Source organism: Mytilus galloprovincialis, chromosome 9 (genome assembly GCF_965363235.1).
Source record: "Mytilus galloprovincialis chromosome 9, xbMytGall1.hap1.1, whole genome shotgun sequence".
Classification (NCBI taxonomy): Eukaryota; Metazoa; Mollusca; class Bivalvia; order Mytilida; family Mytilidae; genus Mytilus; species Mytilus galloprovincialis.
Genome location: NC_134846.1, coordinates 77147421 through 77172018, shown reverse-complemented (window position 1 = coordinate 77172018; position 24598 = coordinate 77147421). Strand labels below are relative to the sequence as shown.

Below are 24598 nucleotides of genomic sequence, written 5' to 3'. Positions count from 1 at the left end.
TTATTTTTGTTCACGGTTTCCTTTTAATAATAATATAAAGCACACAATAAAAAGTATCCATCAGCTAAGAGTGAATATGTTCCAAACGAAGATTAAACAAAATCGCAGAACAGTAATACTCACGACGATTTAAATGCTCTATAGGGGTTTTCATTTTTCAAGCCTTCCACAATAAAGAACTGTGATACTCACGACGAATTAAAGGCTCTATAGAGGTTTTCACCTTTCAAGTCCTCCACAATACAGAACAGAAAAACACGACGATTTAAATGCTCTAAAGGGTTTTTCACCTTTCAAGTCCTCCACAATATAGAACAGTAATACTTACGACTATTTAAAGGCTCTATAGGGGTTTTCACCTTTCAAGTCCTTCACAATATAGAACAGTAATACTTCAACGACGATTTAAATGCATTAAAGTGGGTTTCACCTTTCAAATCCTCCAACATTTAGAACAGTAATACTCACGACGAGTTAAATGCTCTATAGGGGTTTTCACCTTTCAAGTCCTCCACAATATAGAACCGTAATACTCACGACGATTTAAGGCTCTATAAGGGTTTTCACCTTTTAAGTCCTCCACCATATAGAAACTCCGTTATAACTCTCATAAACAACACAAATGTATACCCTAGAACCTCTGCTCGGGTTTACCATGAGGAAAAAAACTTGATATTTAGGTCAGAGTGATAAAACTATTATAGAAGTGTTTTGTTTTCTCACATAACCCATGCTCGTGTGTAAAGAGGAAGAGCGTAAATGGCTTTCTTTATGAAAGATATTTTCTGAAGATAGGATCTAAATAAAGGCAACAGTAGTATACCGCTGTTCGAAAATCATAAATTCGTTGAGACAAAGCCAAATCCGGGTTACAAACTAAAACCGAGGGAAACAAAATAACTATACGAGGAAAACAACGAAACATTAGAAACACTGAAGTGAACGAAAAAGCAAACGACAATGCAACACACACAGAAACGAACTATAAGATAACAACTGCCATTTCCCTGACTTGGTGCAAGATTGATGTGAGAATATTGTTAAATTAAAGAACAAAAAAACCAACACTCAGGACAAACAATTGACAAACTAACATTGAAACAAAAAAACAAATGAGAACCGAAGACCCTGTAAAGCTGGTACGAGCTCAGATGCTCATGGAGAGTGAGCAGCTCCTAGACAACAACGAGTTTTTCATAAACGTGTGTATTGAAACGAAGGCATGGAATCTACAACAAAGGAACCAGGTATGTTGTCATTTTTAAATAAACAAATATTGAACATGGAAACGCTTCATATCAATTATCTTTCTTTAATTATTTAAGGAATAACTGTAATATTTTTTCTGTCTATGAAGAAATAACATGAAAAATGTGGTGCACACTGAATATCCCGTATAGCGGGTTATTTTAGGTGTGCACCACATTTTTTATGTTATTTCGAATAAACAGAAAAAATATTACAATCATTTCTTATAATTTAATTCTAAACTCTATTTTAAACCGGAGAAACCATGAAAAAAACGTTGATTACGTCACAGTCACCTGACAAAATTATGTCTTTGAGCTGATAAACAAAACAACCTCAGCCAATCAGAAGACGCGTTACATCTAAAATTAAATTATTTTAAAATAATGACACACTCGCATTTCTGGTCGTTATGAAACCTATAATTGATTCATACTTAAGTGTATGAGTTGTTGATTTAAAAGAACCGACATGATCTGATCATTCTTTGCTTTTACAACCTTTAGTGTTTCAATTTAATAAAAGATTTATGTAATTTAGTTATTTTGATAACGGGGCATCTCGGACCATGACCATCTCTAACGATTAGTTCTGAGAATAACTTGGGTTTTTTTTAAATTTTATTCGCTAGTATGACATTTTAAAGTTTATACTTTTCTTATATTAATTTACACGACAGGTGATGCTTAATACTTGATAATAAACAAAACAGCCGGATTTAGTTTGTTTTTCAGTTTGCATAAACACAGCATGCGGTATTCTACTTCGTCTAATAATTTACACTCGCCTCTTCTGATTAAAAAGCTGATATATAGTTTATATGCTGCTCTAAATTTTTCAACAACAGCTGCAAGCTAGTAAAAAAAAGTGTTTTTCATTGCTATTGAATTCTTAAACATTTGAAATGTGCTAATTGCTATGTTAATATGACACGTCTATTGTATCATTGTACACAAGATTGTATTACTAAACTTTCAATTTGCAAAGTCAATTTAAAAATGTAACTTCTAACTTTTGGAATAGCATTAGTTGACAAGGAAAAGCAGTTGAAAGTACCTTATGATAGCCATGATGAATTTGACAGATGACGTTGCCGCAGAAATGAAAATTGGTGGAAAAATACATGGATTTACGATTTCTGCCGTTATCGTTTTATTGAATCTTCCGGCAGCTGCACTAAGTCTAGTACCACAGTTTAGAGGGAAAATTCGAAAGTCGTTAAACATTGTTAGTCTTGGGATAACGGATGTTCTAGTTGGGGTTTCCTCGTTTGTGATGACAGATTTGTACGAAAATGTCCGAGTAGAAAGTTACGTCACCTGCAGACTAAAGTTTGTTCTGTTTAATACTGCTTTCATTGCATCCCTGGTCCACATTCTAGGCATATCATTGCAAAGACTATACATCATGCATAAAATGTCTATATCTGTTGACATTGGATCAAAACAATGGCATATCATTATTGCATCGTGGATTTTTTCCTTAGTAAGCAATGGAATGGTTTTAATTTGGAGTAAAAGAGAAGACGTGGACACTGTATGCAGGTATTACACGGGTAATGATGAACAAAAAGATACGCTATATTCCGGTATTGTATTGATTTTTATTATTGTTGCCAATCTAGCAACAATTGTTGCAATATTGGTAAAAATAGGCATTTATGCGAGAAGTTATCCAAATTCTACTATTTCAAAAAGTAGCATTCGTATGATAGTTACTCTACTGACATTAACTGTTATGTACATAGTATGTGTATTACCATTAGCATGTGTTCAACTTTACTGTTATAGCTATCCGAGCTTTAGGTCAAATCGACCATACGCTTTTGCCTTCGCAATGCTTAATTCTATTTGTAATCCAATAGTATATATCATCAGACTAAAGGAGTACCGAAGCGTACTGGTAGAATGTCTCAAATTCATTAGAGGTAAAATATGCGGTGGATGTGGGTCTAAGATTCATGTCGATAACCCCAGTAACACTCAGAACGGCGTAGAAAATCAGGACAATCCACCGGAAGGTCGTAATACTGAAGAAAATCCAAATCTTAGTGTAACTGAAGAAGCGTTTACATCTATCTATAAAGGAGAAGACTCTTCAGAACATAGCAATACCAAACAATCAGAAGTCAAGACAGAGATCGACCAGAATGTATGTAATACAAGATTTATATACGTTGTAGAAGTGGATCCTCGGAACTCGGTTATGTGAAGTAAAACAGTCACATAGAAGTGACTAATGCTAAAGAATGACCCAGTTGATTTTTTTTTTTTGTTTTTGTATGGAACTTTATTTTATGAAATTCTCAATCGCTTGGAATTTACAAAGCTCTAAATACTACTGCCTCAATAGGATATTCTGTGATTGATATAAATATTCAATGAATCAAGTTTTTCGTTATCAATAGATAACATAAAAACGCAAAAGTTTTAAAATGAAATACTGGTTTTTTTCTTTAAAGTTAGTAGATGATTTACCAAAGAAAGCTTCTTTTATCATCAATGAAAAATTTGAGATAAAAGAGCCCATTTTTTTTTAATTTCAAAAACTATCTAAGAACTCACGTAATTAAATTGTATCAATTTTATATGATTTTGAAGTGCGCGATTTCGATTAATACTGTTTTTTCCTATATTTTCTAACTATAGAAGATTTATTTCTGTATTTAACTCTGCTAACTTGCGTGGGTCTTCTATTTTCTAGAAAGGTTAATTTCTTGAAAGCTAAGTAAATGTGAGAGAACATTTTTTTCTATGTTTGACATACTACGAAACGAAAGGGTACATATTTATCTATTGAATTTCATTTAATAAATACACTAATAGTTCTCGAAGGTACAAGAATTATAATTTAATACGCCAGACGCGCGTTTCGTCTTCATAAGACTCATCAGTGAACCTCATATTTTTAAATATAGTTATAAAGTCAATGCAAACAATCATAAAGAGCATTTAGGACCCAAAATTCCAAAAAGTTGTGCCAAATACGGCTAAGATAATCTATTCCTATGATAAGAAAATCCTTAGTGTTACGAGAAATTTACAGTTTTGTCAACAGGAAATTTACTAAAATGAACATATAATTGATATTCATGTCAACACCGAAGTGCCGACTACTAGGCAGGTGATAACCTCGGGGACGAAACGTCCACCAGCAGTTGCATCGGCCCAGTGGTGTAAATAGTTATCAAAGGTACCAGGATTATAATTTAATAAAGTGTACTGTCGATTTTGATTTGTGGATTGGAAGTTTATGGTATGGGCAATAACTCTACTATAAAAAGTACGAATTATTAAATTTTGGGTTAATTTGTTAACCGTTACTCAAGAGAAACTTCCTGCAGTTCTATATAGGTCATCCCTATGTGGCATACATTTATCATATCAATAATATTTAATTAAAGTGGTTGATCACTTGTATGGAACACATCACATTGTGTGAGCACTTCCTGAATTTATTCAACTAGAGAAATAGAGTTAATTATCCCTCTCTATTTGCCATTTAGGGAGCTACCATTTGATTTTTATGGGGGGGGGGGCTAGGATGAAAAATTTTGTCCTGCTTTTTTTTTAGTTGTAATCTCTGTCCTGCCTTTTTATTTTTTACTCTATTCGGTCCTGCCTTTTTTTTACTAGTTTATCCTGACTTTTTTTACACAAATTGTCACCCTGCCTTTTTTTTTTTAACAAATTTCTCATCCTGCCTTTTTTTTTTAACTCAAAACTCCTGTCCTGCCTATTTTTTTCAAATTTCATCCTAGCCCTCCCATAAAAATCAAATGGTAGCTCCCTTAAAAATAGACTATTAAAGTTCGTTTTGAGAATTTCTCACTTCCGTAGGTGAACATGAAAAAACACCTTCAAATTATTTTGAGATAAACATGAAAAAAGAACATTAATGATGTATCAATTGGACATACAGTCAGCTATGGTGACAGTCGAACCTTTGTTTAAGTAAACAGTTAAAATCAACAGTCGCTAATAAATTGGAAAATAACCGCTTTGATTATTCAAAAATATGATTTTAAAATACAGCTCGTGGTTTGAAATATGTATACCAGATATTGACAGATTTAGTTTGTAACCCGGATTTGTTTTTATCTATCGATTTATGAGTTTCGAACAGCGGTATACTACTGTTGCCTTTATTTTAAACCAAAAATAACCAAACCTGATTTTCGTGGTATACACAACTAGATTCAAAAACACATAGCATATACAAACGATAGGAAACCATCGTGATATAGCATTGTATAGTGTGTGTGACATGGTGTTAGTTCTCAGTAGGTACAAGATTAGTTTTTAGGTATGAAGGCATATATAAATGTGGAATACAAAATGACAACGAAAAAAATCATCCAAGATACCTGGCTAATTATTTAGCGCATTAGACTCAAAACAGGCTGCATTCATTAAAAGGGATAGACGTTTTTGACAATTAAATAAAGGCAACAGTAGTATAGACTTGGTACTGGACATTTTAAGAATCTGTTTTTATGGCTATTCAAACCTCGGGCTCATATGGCAATGTTAGAAATATCTTATCGGACGGATATGTATCTCGAAAATTTCCAAAAAAACATTATCCATTAAACTATCAGAGGTTAAGCCGTGTGATGTGTTGAAGAACTAATTCGAATTTTCGTTTAACAACCATGTAATCCTGACTTTAAAGATTTATAGGTTTGGTTTTCGCAATTTCACATATTTTGATACGCCCCACAAAACATCCGAGATTTCTCTGGCGTCTGACGAATAACGATTTAAGATTAACTTATGAATAAAATTTGTAACATGCAATCAGTTCATCTAGTGAAGTCACGAAAATACCTGCTGGTAAACTCTTTCAGGTTTACTAATGCTGTTTATAAAAAGTAAAATCAGAAAAATTCTTAACTCCGAGGAAAATTCAAAACTGAAAGTCCCTAATCAAATGGCAAAATCAAATGATAAAACACATCAAACGGATGGACAACAAGTCATATTCCTGACTTGGTACAGGCATTTTCATATGTAGAAAATAGTGGATTGAACCTGGTTATAGCGCTAAACCTTTCACTTGTATGACAGACGTATCAAATACCATTATATTTAAAAAGATGTGTGAACAAAACAGACATAATAGGTAAAATAGTCACAATATGGTTACAGCAGTCATCATCGTATATTTTTATGTTGCCTTACAATGGGTGAACTTTGATTTTATTCTATTTTACATGCGTCAGAATAGGCTGAGGGTATTCAACATTTCATTAAGATTTAGACTTAATTTTAACTGAAATAATTTTAATGTACAATTCGTAGACGTTTTGTGAAATATGAATATCACAAAAATTGTTAAGATTGTCTGCTGATATTGGATCACAAAATCAATTTTGTAAACTGCCTGACAACACATTAAGATATTGCTTTAACTCGATATATATATGATTTAGATTCATAAAACTTATCAAACACACAAGGCAATATCAGTTCACGAGCCTTACACCTACATAAGACTCACCATAGACATTTGAAGGCCGTACGGTGACCTACAGTTGTTAATGTCGGTGTCATTTTGGTCTTTAGTGGACAGTTGTCTCATTGGCAATCATGCCACATCTTCTTTTTTTATAATTGGTGCTCAAATCAAAACATTTGTTAAGGAAATCCTCCGAAGTTACAGAGTTCAAAACTGAACAGAAAATGCAAAGAAACTGACACTTTTGATGATAGTTTATGTCAGCATATAAGTACTGCATACTCAACTGGTAATATCATCCTGAACAAAACATCTACCTGAACAAAACATCTACCAGCAGTGGAATCCACTCAGCAGTTATAATATCTCATCAAAGATGCCAGATTTGAGATCTCTATACACCAGACGCATGTTTTTTTTTTCTACATAAGACTCGACAGTGTTATTAAAACAGTTGGTAACCCAAATCAATAACAAAGTTAACGAGCATTGATAACCAAAGATAAACCAACAAATTGCACCAATACAACCATTTATACATGGGTGTAGGCGAAAAAATGTTTCAAATTATAAAGATAATTAATTAGAGTGAACATTAGACTGCATTACAACATATATAAAAGACAAAGTTTGTATTATTTATTATTAAAACATATAAATGTTGCTTGTACTGGTTTAAGCAATATTGATACAATAAGTTTAATACTGTTATATTGATAAAAGATTGGTAAAATGTTAAAATATTAGCCCTAAAAAATATAAACATTTAAAAGCAAATATTGTATATAACATATGTAAAAGTATTTAATCAACAACAGTTTTTCAAGACAAAATCGTAAAGAACAGAAAAAAGTAAAAGTATTTAACCAGCAACAGTTTTTTAAGACAAAATGGTAAAGAACAGAAAAAAGTAAAAGTATTTAATCAACAACAGTTTTTCAAGACAAAATGGTAAAGAACAGAAAAAAGTTACCATTAAAACAATTTATCATGACACTTTCAAAGCTGATACAAGACAAAACATGACAGTTATAAAAGATTGATTATAGTGAAGCTGTTAGGATAAATCCCAAGACTTCTCAATACCACCAACTTAAATAAATGTCAATTCCAGTCGAGATATCCATTACTTTTACTCTTCTCACCAAAATGTGCAAGTGTTACCAATTTGACTAGATTAAATTTTTATTTTTGAATTCTTGCAATAAAGCCTACAATATAACAACAAAACAACAAACCAGGGAGGTATACTATACATGTATAAATATTTCAATATTGCATTGTTTCTATTCTGTTAATAATAAAAAGGTACTAGTATCCATAATTGCATTTTTTTTCAAAATCCTGCTCTTTTGTTAGTAGTTCATCAACAATATCCTTAGCATATAAACACTGAAGTTGTGAGTACAAACTCAGCACATGGTATTTTCTTTTAAATTGGAATATATCTTCACAAGTAATATAAAGGAGTATTAGACATTTCAAAATCCCACTATTTGGAATGTATCTTAACAAGTAACATAAATGAAAATGAGATATTTTAAAATGCCACTATTTGGAATGTATCTGAAAGAGTAATGGCAAATCCCATAATAGCTACTTCAGAATATCATTATTTGGAATGTATTTAAACATGTAATAGAAAGGAAATTTAGATACTTTAAAATGCCACTATTAGGAATGTATGCTAACATTCTAAAAATAATAGATACCATAGAATACCACTATTTGGAATAATATAAAGTAGTATTGTACACTTTAGAATGCCTCTATTTGGTTTGTATCTTAAAAAGTAATACCAAGGAATATTACATACTTTTAATAGAATGCTACTATTTGGTTTGTTACAAATGAATATTACATACTTTAGAATGCCTCTATTTGGTTTGTTACAAATGAATATTACATACTTTAGAATGCCTCTATTTGGTTTGTTACAAATGAATATTACATACTTTAGAATGCCTCTATTTGGTTTGTTACAAATGAATATTACATACTTTAGAATGCCTCTAATTGGTTTGTTACAATTGAATATTACATACTTTAGAATGCCTCTATTTGGTTTGTTACAAATGAATATTGCATACTTTAGAATGCCTCTATTTGGTTTGTTACAAATGAATATTACATACTTTAGAATGCCTCTATTTGGTTTGTTACAAATGAATATTACATACTTTAGAATGCCTCTATTTGGTTTGTTACAAATGAATATTACATACTTTAGAATGCCTCTATTTTGTTTGTTACAAATGAATATTGCATACTTTAGAATGCCTTTATTTTGTTTGTTACAAATGAATATTGCAAATGAATATTACATACTTTAGAATGCCTCTATTTGGTTTGTTACAAATGAATATTACATACTTTAGAATGCCTCTATTTGGTTTGTTACAAATGAATATTGCATAACTTTAGAATGCCTCTATTTGGTTTGTTACAAATGAATATTACATACTTTAGAATGCCTCTATTTGGTTTGTTACAAATGAATATTACATACTTTAGAATGCCTCTATTTGGTTTGTTACAAATGAATATTACATACTTTAGAATGCCTCTATTTGGTTTGTTACAAATGAATATTACATACTTTAGAATGCCTCTATTTGGTTTGTTACAAATGAATATTGCATACTTTAGAATGCCTTTATTTTGTTTGTTACAAATGAATATTGCAAATGAATATTACATACTTTAGAATGCCTCTATTTGGTTTGTTACAAATGAATATTACATACTTTAGAATGCCTCTATTTGGTTTGTTACAAATGAATATTACATACTTTAGAATGCCTCTATTTGGTTTGTTACAAATGAATATTGCATAACTTTAGAATGCCTCTATTTGGTTTGTTACAAATGAATATTACATACTTTAGAATGCCTCTATTTGGTTTGTTACAAATGAATATTACATACTTTAGAATGCCTCTATTTGGTTTGTTACAAATGAATATTACATACTTTAGAATGCCTCTATTTGGTTTGTTACAAATGAATATTACATACTTAAGAATGCCTCTATTTGGTTTGTTACAAATGAATATTGCATACTTTAGAATGCCTCTATTTGGTTTGTTACAAATGAATATTGCATACTTTAGAATGCCTCTATTTGGTTTGTTACAAATGAATATTACATACTTTAGAATGACTCTATTTGGTTTGTTACAAATGAATATTGCATACTTTAGAATGCCTCTATTTGGTTTGTTACAAATGAATATTACATACTTTAGAATGCCTCTATTTGGTTTGTTACAAATGAATATTACATACTTTAGAATGCCTCTATTTGGTTTGTTACAAATGAATATTGCATACTTTAGAATGCCATTATTTGGTTTGTTACAAATGAATATTGCATACTTTAGAATGCCTCTTTTTGGTTTGTTACAAATGAATATTACATACTTTAGAATGCCTCTATTTGGTTTGTTACAAATGAATATTACATACTTTAGAATGCCTCTATTTGGTTTGTTACAAATGAATATTACATACTTTAGAATGCCTCTATTTGGTTTGTTACAAATGAATATTGCATACTTTAGAATGCCTCTATTTGGTTTGTTACAAATGAATATTACATACTTTAGAATGCCTCTATTTGGTTTGTTACAAATGAATATTGCATACTTTAGAATGCCTCTATTTGGTTTGTTACAAATGAATATTGCATACTTTAGAATGCCTCTATTTGGTTTGTTACAAATGAATATTGCATACTTTAGAATGCCTCTATTTGGTTTGTTACAAATGAATATTACATACTTTAGAATGCCTCTATTTGGTTTGTTACAAATGAATATTGCATACTTTAGAATGCCTCTATTTGGTTTGTTACAAATGAATATTACATACTTTAGAATGCCTCTATTTGGTTTGTTACAAATGAATATTACATACTTTAGAATGCCTCTATTTGGTTTGTTACAAATGAATATTGCATACTTTAGAATGCCTTTATTTGGTTTGTTACAAATGAATATTGCATACTTTAGAATGCCTCTTTTTGGTTTGTTACAAATGAATATTACATACTTTAGAATGCCTCTATTTGGTTTGTTACAAATGAATATTACATACTTTAGAATGCCTCTATTTGGTTTGTTACAAATGAATATTACATACTTTAGAATGCCTCTATTTGGTTTGTTACAAATGAATATTACATACTTTAGAATGCCTCTATTTGGTTTGTTACAAATGAATATTGCATACTTTAGAATGCCTCTATTTGGTTTGTTACAAATGAATATTGCATACTTTAGAATGCCTCTATTTGGTTTGTTACAAATGAATATTACATACTTTAGAATGCCTCTATTTGGTTTGTTACAAATGAATATTACATACTTTAGAATGCCTCTATTTGGTTTGTTACAAATGAATATTGCATACTTTAGAATGCCTCTATTTGGTTTGTTACAAATGACTCTATTTGGTTTGTTACAAATGAATATTGCATACTTTAGAATGCCTCTATTTGGTTTGTTACAAATGAATATTACATACTTTAGAATGCCTCTATTTGGTTTGTTACAAATGAATATTGCATACTTTAGAATGCCTCTATTTGGTTTGTTACAAATGAATATTACATACTTTAGAATGCCTCTATTTGGTTTGTTACAAATGAATATTACATACTTTAGAATGCCTCTATTTGGTTTGTTACAAATGAATTTTGCATACTTTAGAATGCCTTTATTTGGTTTGATACAAATGAATATTGTAAATGAATATTACATACTTTAGAATGCCTCTATTTGGTTTGTTACAAATGAATATTGCATACTTTAGAATGCCTCTATTTGGTTTGTTACAAATGAATATTACATACTTTAGAATGCCTCTATTTGGTTTGTTACAAATGAATATTACATACTTTAGAATGCCTCTATTTGGTTTGTTACAAATGAATATTACATACTTTAGAATGCCTCTATTTGGTTTGTTACAAATGAATATTGCATACTTTAGAATGCCTCTATTTGGTTTGTTACAAATGAATATTACATACTTTAGAATGCCTCTATTTGGTTTGTTACAAATGAATATTACATACTTTAGAATGCCTCTATTTGGTTTGTTACAAATGAATATTGCATACTTTAGAATGCCTTTATTTGGTTTGTTACAAATGAATATTGCATACTTTAGAATGCCTCTTTTTGGTTTATTACAAATGAATATTACATACTTTAGAATGCCTCTATTTGGTTTGTTACAAATGAATATTACATACTTTAGAATGCCTCTATTTGGTTTGTTACAAATGAATATTACATACTTTAGAATGCCTCTATTTGGTTTGTATCTTAACAAGTAATACAAAGGAATATTACATACTTTAGATTGAAGAGACATATATTGTCGAAATGTGCATCTGGTGCAAGAAAATTGGTACCGTTAATTTTATTAGAATGCCTCTATTTGGTTTGTATCTTAACAAGTAATACAAAGGAATATTACATACTTAAGAATGCCATTATTTGGAATGCACCACAAAAAGATGGAATATTCATATCTCTAATGCATAATACAATGTGATGGCATTTTCGGAAATGGCAAATCCCATTATCAATGCTAGGCATATTGAAATTGCAAAACTTTATGTACATGTCATCAACCAAGCATGTAAAGACTAAAATTTGAAATTTTCTTTAAAGAATATATACATAAAGTACATTGAAAATATTAAACAATTTATCAATGCCCATACAATGTAAATAGAATGCATTCTTATAAAATAACAAGTGGTAACACACATTCTGTAATGCCACTATTTGGAATGCATCATAAAAAGAGAAAATTAAAGGGATAGGAATAACCTCTTGCAGTATGTATATTTCTCTCCATAATGTTTATAATTTATTTTGTCATGAAAATAAAAATATACAGGTTGAGTTTGGTCTAAATTGTTTATCATAAAATTAGGGATTTCTATTCACTCCTCTATGTTTTATGTTTCAGAAAAGAATGAGTTTTAAGAATGTGAATTGACCTATTTACTTCAAAAGGATTATCTAAGACTATAATCAAAGATTGTTTGAGAGAAAACTTGTGTCTGGATATGAAAAAAAACAAAGAAAAATATGGTATGATTTTGTTATATTTTTTCAAACAGTCTAGAAAATCACAATTTTCCATATCTTAATTAAGATGCACCAATTGCTCCTTTCAGAGTTCTGTTTTTTTTTCATGTCCCAGCTGCTAGGAGAAGATAGCAATAAGTGTCACCCTTGTCCATCTAACCATTTGTATGTCCAAAAATTTGTTTTTGTTCTATCACTTTTGTTTGCATCAACCAAATGTTATGAGCTGATACACAATGTTTATAACCATAAAACACAGATCACGTTCACTGACTCACTTTTACAGTTTTTTAGTTATGTTTCTTTATAACATAATATGCAAGTGGGGCTTAATATGTGTCCCATAAACACATTCTTACAACTAATGACTGCCAAGCACTGGACTAAATATGAAGTCCTTCTGTTTTTGTTCCTAAGTACTACACAAAGTGCGACGGAATATTTAAGTTCATTCTTTTGAAAATTCTAAATGTTGGCAAATAAAATATAGATCTCTGACAGATCTGATAATTACCCACATCTTACAACTTATCCATGTCAAGCTGCTGACAAAAGATGAGGTAATTCTGTTCTGTTAGAAAAGTGTGATAGAAATATGTGTTGGATGAACAGATGGACAATGTAAAATAGTGACAACTTCTAAAATAAAAATGTCAGTTAAAAATCATGAATGGTAGATAGATATAGGAAGAAGTGGTATGAGTGCCAATGAGACAACTCTCCATCCAAATAACAATTTATAAAAGTAAACCATTATAGGTCAAGGTACGGCCTTCAACATGGAGCCTTTACTCACACCGAACAACAAGCTATAAAGGGCCATAAAATTATAGTGTAAAACCATTCAAACAGGAAACCAACAATTTAATCTAAATAAAAAACAAGAAACGAGAAACACATATAAATTACGTAAACAAACGACAACTACTGTACATCAGATTCCTGACTTAGGACAGGTGCAAACATTTGCAGTCAGATTAAATGTTTTAATGGTACCAAACCTTCACCCTTTTTCTGAAACCATAGTATAACATCACATTTTCAACAAGTAACTGACAACTTCTAGCACAAGACTTATGGTAAATCAATGACTTTTAGAAATTACTTAACAAAAATAGCACCAGAGTGGGCATTATCAACTATCCACATGCAGTCAAGCGCTATCAGAAACACCTAGGATAATTAATTTATCTTATGTGGGAAACTGACAAATTCATTTAATTAAAGAAAAAAAAACCTTCAAAAAAATAAAAGCAAAAAAGTATTATAAATAAGTATCTTAAGTAGTTGATAATTATAAAAACACAAACACAAAAAAAAACAAGCAAGATATAAAAAACTCGTTGATAATTATAAAAACAAAAACACAAAAAATACAAGCAAGATATAAAGAACAGCCTTCTCTTATATCAATACAACACAATGTATACTTAGTATAAAAATAAATAGTTGACTATATTTTAATATCACTTATACAATCATCACAACATATATTTTAATATCACTTATACAATCATCACAACATCTATCTTATTATCACTTATACAACCATAACATCTGTATCAGATCTTAATAATACTGAACAAGACTTAAAACATTGTTGAGTTACTAACAATTTTAAACAACCTTTCATCACTAATTTACAAAAGAATACTTTGGAGATAAGACTTCAATGGCACTTTTAAACTAATTGAAATCTAATAGTACACGTTTGTCATTAGAAAGCCTACCTTTGAAAATATAGGGAAAAAATCCAAACAAATAATAAATGTATGGAGGATAACACAACCCCCCCCCCCCCAAAAAAAAAAAATCATGTAAAAAATACCAGATAAATATATCAAACCCCCTCCCCAATAAATACAAACATAACAAAGCAGATCTTCTTTCCATTATAGTTTTTCTCTTATAAGACCATTCTCAAATGGGGCAATAATTTAACAACCCATTTTTACACAAAACTGCATTGATTTTGTATGCGTTGCAACCCATTTCAAAAAGTTTCCTTTATAATGTCTAATAACATAGGCTGTGATGGTCTTATAAGAAGGACTACTATTTAAACATCTCTTAAGCACCATAACATAATAATGCAGTTGTATCACAAAATTGTTCCGATTATTGAAGTGCCAAAAAAAAAAACACACTTTAAGCCTCAACATATATATATATAAGTTATCTGAATCAATTTATTTAATAAATAACTAGTTCATAAAAATCTTGCTAACTATTATTAACAGCTTTATACTAATATAGCATGCTCCAATCACTTTGGAAAGGTAATTCAACATCCTTAATAACTTGTGAAGTATTTATTTAATGTTATGGTATAATTTCCAATGCTTTTATTCTACTGGTACATTCTGTAGACAGCATTAGGAACTTGAACTGTGGATGGGTAAATAATGCTGCTGGTACAACTAATGCTGAATGATTTAAACACAGAGCTCTGATTATCAACAATTGTGGTCTGAATATCACATTACTGAATAGTGTTCGTAGAGTGGTTTCACTATCAACAATTAATTCAGATTCTCAATTCCTTATAGCTGCATACTGTTCGTAGAGAGGTTTCACGGTCAACAATTAGATTTTTAATTCCCTATTGCTGCATACTGTGCATTGAGAGGTTTCACTATCAGCAATGAGATTCTCGTTTCCCTATTGCTGCATATTGTTCATAGAGAGTTTCTACTGTATCTTTCTCTTCCTTTAACAACCTTATCAAATAGTTTTTATCTTTAGCTTCCTGTTCAATTGAAAATAAAATAAGAATGAAATAAAAACGTCAGTTTCAACATTAAATGTCACTTACAAGTATTTTTTTTTTATATGCAAATGTTTAAAATATACAGTGTAACCTGTCTTATTCAACTTACTGGGGGACCACAAAATGTGTCGCTTAAAGTAGGATGTTGGAATACTCAGGTATTGGATTAGGCAGGTTGCACTGTGCAAATATAAAATGATATTCACTTTCAATATTTTAAAGGTAGCTATATTGAAACTAGGTGGAATTGTTTTAATGGACAAAAACTAATGTTTCCTCCTTCACCTCCAAACATCATTCCACTTACAACCTTACAATATACACAATGATACTTACCCAATATTATAAGATACATAGTGACCTAATACAATAAATACAGTAAATTCCATATGGGCTAAGAGTGAAGATCAGATCTACATGTGGCATTTATTGACCCCATATATATTGTATTAGATCACTAGCACACTATGTAACAAATTTATCTTACTGACTATCTTGTGGTATTTAGACAAGTGGCTTATCAAAGTGATCAAGTATTCAGAACCTACTTTGTCTATACAAAAACAATGCCAACAATAACAACTTGTTAGCTATAAATGTATTTTATGAATTTATTTCATTCGTTCATTAACAATTTCTTCATCTGTTGACACCTTTAAGATTGTGGTTTTTAAAGGGATGCAACAACACCATAACCATGTATTGAAATAAGCCCTGCCTACTAACCTACTATGGAATATTCACGGTCTCCGCACAGTTCCTTTTAACCAATCATATTCATAGAAATGTATATAAGGTAGATAAAATTATTTGTACCCGGTTTTATATAATACATACCCAATATAACTCATTTGACAGATATTTTTGTTTTGTCTTTAAACCATTGACAAATATTATCCATGAAGAAGTACATCCTACTCTGAAAAAAGCAACATTGTCTTCTCAAATAATACAAATTCTTAAAAATCAAAACAGACAATACTTTAATATTGGGCCATATCAAACAGTTTCTTGTCTTGAAGATATAAAATAAATAGCATCCATCATTATCATTCTGATGATCTGAGCATGATATATTACTGTGGATATCTGTTTAAAGATAAACCATGAATTAACTTGTTCAATGATGTATCAATTGTCTATAGGCTTGTATGCATACAATGGCAAAACCTCAAAAATTCTGAGATAATTATGCTATAGATATTGTTATAGATGTGTTGCTATCTGAGATAATTATGCTATAGATATTGTTATAGATGTGATGCTATAATTCCAAGAAATAAGATATTTTAAAATTCACGGTTTACCAGGATGCTGTATGAATTTTGTGGGGAGAACACTATTAATAAACCGGTTCAGTTATTAGTTTCAAAGTAATATTTGGCAATATGAAACCAATATTGTGATATAAGAATAACTCACATCAGTATGGCAATAACAATGGACCAAAAACCAACACTGAACAAATAGGAAAGGAAATTTTGAATCCAGTTTGGCCATGTTATGACTTGAAATTTAATGGAATCAAATATAACAGTAGACTCTCCATTGTATAGTCTGTAAGGTCCACAACTTTGGCTTGGTTGTAATCTGTAAAATATGTGAACATTACAATTATATCACAGCACATTATGGATTAATCATAAACTGTAACCCAATCTTAATATCTGGTACTTTTTTTTTACTTTTAGTCCTTTCACAATTTTCAAATCCATAAAATGTAGTTAAATAAGGAAAGATCCAAGTTTAACATGTTCACGACGATTTATATAAGCATAATTTTTCTATTTGTGAAAGTTGAAAAATAAATCACTCATGAATTTCAGTTGGTTTACAGTATTATCAGGACACCTGCAAATCATTTTTATAAAAGGAAACCTTAACGTGACTTAAGGTGGTACCTAACACTACAGGGAGATAACTCTGTAAAATCAGCTAAACGTTTTAATTACGTTGTGTTGTAAAGGGAATGTCAAGCTTCTCAATGATCAAAATAAGTGTTTGTCAAACTGCTATATAACCAGTGTAATTTTTCTGATAAAACGGTTGGTTCAAATTTTTTGAAATGTTTATATTTTTGTAAAAGGGTCAAAGAAAATACTTTGTCAAAATTTTAAGAAAATTAAACGAGTCAAATTAATTTTAGTTAAAGTGTTGGGTACCACCTTAACTGCAGAAATCAATTGAAATTCTTGAAAGATACATTTCAGTTGACCCTTGTATCAAATGTTAAATGACCTTGAATCTTTTTTCTAATGTCCAGAACCATTTAGATGTTGATACTGCTCTATATCTACATCTAATTTGGAGCTAACAAATATTGGAATCTTTCCAACATTATATTTTAGATGTTTTGGTTCAATTTTTATCTTGTAAAACGGAATCGAAAAAAAGACTCCTTATCTTCATTTTTTTTACTTAAAAAATTGAGAAATTCAGATGAGAGTGTTCAGGCAAAATGTAACACAATACATGCACACACATAAAACACCCAACAAATAGCACAGAATGGTCAGAGTTGAATTGAAGTGTAGGCAGAACTTCAGTAGAATTTCAAGTTCAATGACTTCCTCCTCATTTGGTAGAGATATATGTGCATTTGTATTAAAAAATATCTCCTCTTTCAAAAACAAATCTTTAAAGATGGAAAAGAAATCTTTAATATATTTCAATCTAAAGCAAAAAGGTTTATAATCAGTCCTTTATAGATCAAGGTGAACTTTGATATTTCATGTAACAGAAAAAGAACCTTGAAATAGAATATTGAGAAACAAAAATTTGAAGTGTGCAGTAACTTTTTGAAGTATACTAAAGTGTGCAGTAATTTGTTTTAAAGTGTGCAGTAATTCGTTTAAGTATCCTACTGTTTAAACATCTCCAAACTGAAATTTAATCCAATTTAACCTCATAATTTAAAAAAATAAACGTCATTCTTGTGAAAATTGGGCTTCTGATTTTACACTGATCAGATACAGATAAAAAAAGTTCCATGTCTGAATTTAATTGTAGTAAAAGATGATATCAACTCTTACAAAACTAAGGTAGATCTTTTAAGGATGAATCTAATACAGGTATCTAAAAGCATAGGCACGTTCCCTAAATAACATATCATTCATGAAACATAAATATAGTTAACAAAGACATGCATTGAACAGCTTTGTGAAAAATCATGCTCAACTGAACTGGAATGTGAAGTCTTCCAAACAAATACTTTTACCTTTTTTAAAATCCTGAAATTAATTATCCATTTTTTAAAAATCCTGAAATTAATTATCCATTTTTATTATCATATTGTCAATGTAACTTTTTCCCTACCTGGTTGCAATACATAATGTGATTTTCATAACCCTGCAATAATTTATCATTGACAAGAATATTAAAGTATACCTGTCTGTCTTTTGACATTTTTTTCCAATACCAAAAGTACAGATTTTTGGGTTTTCTACCCATTTATATTGCAAAATATAAGCTGCGAACAATTGTACCTATTTGGTAAGTGAGCATATAAACAAACAAAATAAGCTTCACATTGTATCAAGCCACTGATATTCTATACTATCTGTGCGCAGAAAACCTGATTATCTGTTATTCTTTCTATAACTGGTCTTTTCCCACTCCTTTAGACAGTTTTAACAATTAAAGCAAGCTGGATATAGATTAATTGTCTGACCATCCTTTTTTTTTTTTTTGGTTTAGTGATTGAGACCAGATTGAACACATTTTGACAATTCAATGTCTATTCTGTAGTCTTTTGAGTGTCGCTCTATGGTTTTCTACTTAAAATCCCTTTTTATTACAGTATGGGGACAGTAGTCATTCATTTTCCCGACATATCTATTTCATACAAATTTTAAATTATTAAACCAAAAGAATATTTTAGCTCATTTCTCCGCCAATTTTCAAGAAATTTTCACTGCATTCTATTTTTTAACAATACTTACGATTTAATAACATATACTAATGGTACAACAGCTAACATATATGACCACAACAGTACGGTCATAAATAATGATATTGACCGGGATGTTCTGTATGGACGGTCTTCTGGACGACAATTATGTACTAATGTTAACTGAAATATAAACCACCAGGATAGGTTCAATGTATGTGGTAATCCTAGCACGAGAATAACAATATTCTGTCTTGTTAAGAAAAACCTGTAATATTTCTTTAAACAAGAGTGCACACACTGAAATGTCTCGCCTTCTTTACTAATCATTGATATTATGTTGATAGTCCTAAGTATAAAGCTTTATTACAACTGTCACATAAACGTTACATTAACCAAGATAACTAAACAAAGACCAATGAACCATGAAAATGAGGTCAAGGTCAGATGAACCTTGCCAGGCTGACATGTACAGCTAACAATGCTTCCATAAAACAAATATAGTTGACCTAATACTCATAGTTTAAGAAAAATAGACCAAAACAAAAAAACTTAACACTGAGCAATGAACCATGAAAATGAGGTCAAGGTCAGATGACATCTGTCCGCTAGACATGTTCACCTTACAATCATTCCATACAACAAATATAGTAGACCTATTGCATAAAGTATGAGAAAAACAGACCAAAACACAAAAACTTAACTATAACCACTGAACCATGAAAATGAGGTCAAGGTCAGATGAGACCTGCCAGTTGGACATGTACACCTTACAGTCCTTCCATACACCGAATATACTAGCCCTATTGCTTATAGTATCTGAGATATGGACTTGACCACCAAAACTTAACCTTGTTCACTGAGCCATGAAATGAGGTTGAGGTCAAGTGAAAACTGTCTGACGGGCATGAGGACCTTGCAAGGTACGCACATACCAAATATAGTTATCCTATTACTTATAATAAGAGAGAATTCAACATTACAAAAAATCTGAACTTTTTTTTCAAGTGGTCACTGAACCATGAAAATGAGGTCAAGGACATTGGACATGTGACTGACGGAAACTTCGTAACATGAGGCATCTATTACAAAGTATGAAGCATCCAGGTCTTCCACCTTCTAAAATATCAAGCTTTTAAGAAGTGAGCTAACGCCGCCGCCGCCGTAGCCGCCGCCCGATCACTATCCCTATGTCGAGCTTTCTGCAACAAAAGTTGCAGGCTCGACAAAAACCTGCTTCAAATGCAGTCAACTTTTGAAATGTTGACAGGACAGCAATAAAATTTTGAGTGAACATAAAATTGACTCATATGAAAAAGGAAATAAGCCTGAGGATGCACCATGAATAACAGGATTTAAAATTAGAATGGCTTGTCCTGTTGATAGGATTAGACAGTGTACTCTTGTACATCAATCCCAATTATGTGTTTTATTTTAAGTGGAATTTTCGTTTTTTTGTACATACAGTACTCCGCCATAAGTATTCGTAAATCAACAATGGCGGTCACGTCACGGAAGGGTGAACAAGATTTGATCGTCGTCTCCATGTCACAATCGGGATGGCAATGAATCTATATATAGATGATCATGTGGTTGTCATGTGACACGTGCGTGATGACGTCAGAGGCGTTGTAGCCAATGTAAACAAAATGGGTCGCAAGGGAAAAGTCTTGCTGCATTAAATGATGCAGGTTACAGAAAAAGTAATATCGTCAAATTGACAGGCATTAAACAGAGTACTGTTTACAGTTTTTTGAAGAGGTATGAGCACCGGGGTAATATAGAAAACATTCGTAGAACAGGCAGACCAAATCCAGGGACATGAGAAAACTTTTCCATTGTGTAAAAAAACATCGCCATAAATCTTTATCTAAAATTACTAATACTTTTAATGAGAGAATTGATGGACCTTTCTCTAAACGAAATGTTGAACGTAAATTACATTCTGATGGGTTCCACAAGCGGTCAGTAAGGAAAAAAAATTGTATCCGTGAAGTCAACAAGAAAAAACAAGTGGCATATTGCAGGGGGAATTTACATAAAACTGTTAATGCACACTGGAGTAAAGTGATATTCAGTGATGAGTGCAAGGTAGTCATTGGGCAGGATTCTCGTGTCAGTGTCTGGAGAAAGGTCGGATAAGAGTGGCTGACGGATTGTATTTGCCCTCCATCTCAGCGCAAGTATAGTTTAATGATCTGGGGATGCATCACTTACCATGGTGTTGGAACTATTACTGATGTTGAAGGGAACATAAATGCCTTAAAATACATTGACATTATTGACAATAATTTGTGGCCAGTGGTTGTTAGTCATTTTCCAGATAATAACTACGTTTTTCAAGATGATAATGCCCCCGTCCATCGAGCCCGATCTGTTCAAGATTTTTGTAGGGAAACGGGTCTAAAAAGCATGAACTGGCCAGCTCAGAGTCTGGACCTCAATATTATTGAGAATTGTTGGTGGGTATTAAAAAGGAAACTGCAAAAACGTACTCAGAACATAAATAATACCAAAGTCCCAGTGTGAAATTCGTGACGTATGGGACAAATTAACTGTTACTTACCTGAAATCATTGTATAACAGCATTCCTAGAAGGATGTTACGAGTAATGAGGAACAAAGGAAACATTAAGTAATATTAAGGTAGGATTATTTTATTTTGTTACTTGTTCAATAGTCCAATTTTTTTCATGTGCAGATTTACATTGAATGGTGGTCATTTTGTTTTACGAATACTTATGGCGGACGACTGTACTAACATACTATAATTTTCTAATAATTTTGCTATTTTTATCTTTTTTGATGTTGTTGTCAAAGGTTGTTTTTGATGGACCCCTTAGTTTTTCTTTGTTTTTATTACCATTAATAGAATTATTGTTGACTTTTATATCGGAGTCCGTTTATTTAATAAAGAGTTGAATAAATCTTTTCTGGACAGACAAAAACACACAAATCAGCCTGATTTTATTTCGGCATAATTATTTTTATAAGTCAGCCTTAGAAGTCAAAAAAATTCAATGAAGACAGTTAATTCAAGAACTCCTTGTTTTATACCAAGAGTAACATATAGTGCACATGTCATCCATCCCCTCACATGTGTGTTCAAGTGCTGCTCAACATATAAATTTTGTGTTAAATCATCTAACAGGCTATTAATTGAACATGGAATTATTTTCAATTATGGAATTTGCATAATTTCTTGTGTTCAAAATTTTTAATAAATTCCAAGTTTATTTGGTATCATAATCTTTTGAGCGGTTAATAACACTTTCCATGCAATGTATTTTGGTTAGATAGTGTTGTGTGCGGCACAGTACATTCTATTGAAAATATACTATTTTCTTTGTAATAGAAAGTGCTGTGTGCAGCACAGAGCATTTCGGTACAGAATAAACATGGAATTTATTAAAAATTTCAATAACAAGAAATCAAGCAAATTCCATAATTAAAAATAATTCCAAGTTCAAATAAAAGCCTGTTATTTATTATTGTTTTAAATATTTATATATTGTTGATGGCATTTCAAACAAAAGGATGTATTTCAGCTACAATCTCATCAAAGGACAATAGCTGAGAAACATCCTTGAAAGACCATAGATAATCTGTTTATCACTGCTTTCCTGACATAGGCTTATGACATCATACATTCTCTTTCTAATGACTGAGAAAATATGAGATAATCTTCTACCTCAAGTGAAAGATATAAAAAAAATATCATAGAAAAAAATCAAAGGAAAAAGACACAAAATAGTGATAAGTACCTTTTTCAAATAAAATAAAATAAAACATTTGAGAGCTGTCATCAATGGTATCCATGGACAGAAAAACATTCCCAACCTAAAAATAAAAGAAACAATTTGTAAATAGAAATAAGTAATATTATGTATGAAAAGGCTTTTTGACGGACATTTATACAACACCCTGTTATGTTCTAATCATCCTGGGAAAAATAATCACACTAAATAAGTAGCTCATATTGAAAAGTGTTAAATATTTTCAAGGTCAAAAGAATAAAAAAATAAAAACTAATTTCACTAACCATGCAATGAAATCAGGTTAATATTGGTAATGAGAATATGTCTACAAACTTTAGGTGAAGGACTTCAAAAACCAGGAGGAAAAAGCGTCTCCTAAATAAATTTGTGAATAGTTTTCTTTCACAATCAACAATGGTAACTTTTGATGAGGTCTTCAATTATGAAACTACAGAGTCTATTTATATCTAGGAACAGGAAAGACACACACAATCTGATCACACAATTTGATTTGTTTGTTGAATGCTATTGTTTACATGAAACTTTTACAATGTAACTGCAAAACACTAGGATAGGACTCTGTCTACCACTCATTCCAGATTCTTTGTTATTTCAAAATTGAAGATAATTTTTCATTTATACACACTTACCAACATAAGTATTGAGAATAAACTAAATCAACAACATTTCTTGGTAAATCAAATTCTTGTTCTCCCAAAAACTTTACAATTTTGAAGCTTTTCCATCTGTCATAGATCAACCTAAAATTGAAAAAAGGGCACACATATGCGTATTGTTTAAAAATATCAAGTCAAATAAACACATATTTTAATCAAGTGAACATAATTTGATGAAACATCTTTTTCAATCAAATTAACAAATTCTGGTGGAAATTTCTCATTGGCAATCATACCACAACCAGTTTTTTTACAATTTAAAAGTATCTTACACATAGATCACATATTTTTTTTATACTGAAAACAGTAGATCAATTGTTTAAAAATGCTTAAATAAATCTTGAGGATGTTTGCTTGTCATGTTTTGGAAATTTTGTCAGATTTTTGAAATCCCCTGGTTTTATCCATTTGAATGCTTTAAACAATTTTGCCAATGAAATCCCCATTTTTCTTTTTATAAATCTTTTACATGTATAATTATAAGCCATTTCTAAAAGTCTTATAAAATCTTATTTAATTTTTAATAGTTTTTGAGAACTTTAACTGGTCAATGATAAAGCTATGAAAAATCAAGTGAGAACATTTTCCGCCAAAATTACGAATGGCTAATATCTCGAAATCAAGCACATTGACCCCTATATTTTTTTGCTTTTTTGATTCCGCAATTAAACCCTTTAAATATATACT

The 24598-nt window shown here is 30.8% G+C and overlaps 1 protein-coding gene across 1 annotated transcript in view; it reads right to left on the bottom strand.

The window, feature by feature from the left end:
* Window positions 1-11487: 11487 nt before the first annotated feature.
* LOC143046000 (transmembrane channel-like protein 7) overlaps window positions 11488-24598 on the bottom strand; it is a 37835-nt gene continuing 24724 nt past the window's right edge. Inside the window, exons 12-17 of the mRNA XM_076218922.1 lie at window positions 23885-23995; window positions 23241-23316; window positions 19530-19660; window positions 17011-17178; window positions 16426-16507; window positions 11488-15567 (exon numbers count right to left, since the gene is read on the bottom strand). Of these exons, the coding sequence (XP_076075037.1) occupies window positions 15457-15567; window positions 16426-16507; window positions 17011-17178; window positions 19530-19660; window positions 23241-23316; window positions 23885-23995 (679 nt within the window). The 3' untranslated portion in view covers window positions 11488-15456. The remainder of the gene's footprint in view (window positions 15568-16425; window positions 16508-17010; window positions 17179-19529; window positions 19661-23240; window positions 23317-23884; window positions 23996-24598) is intronic.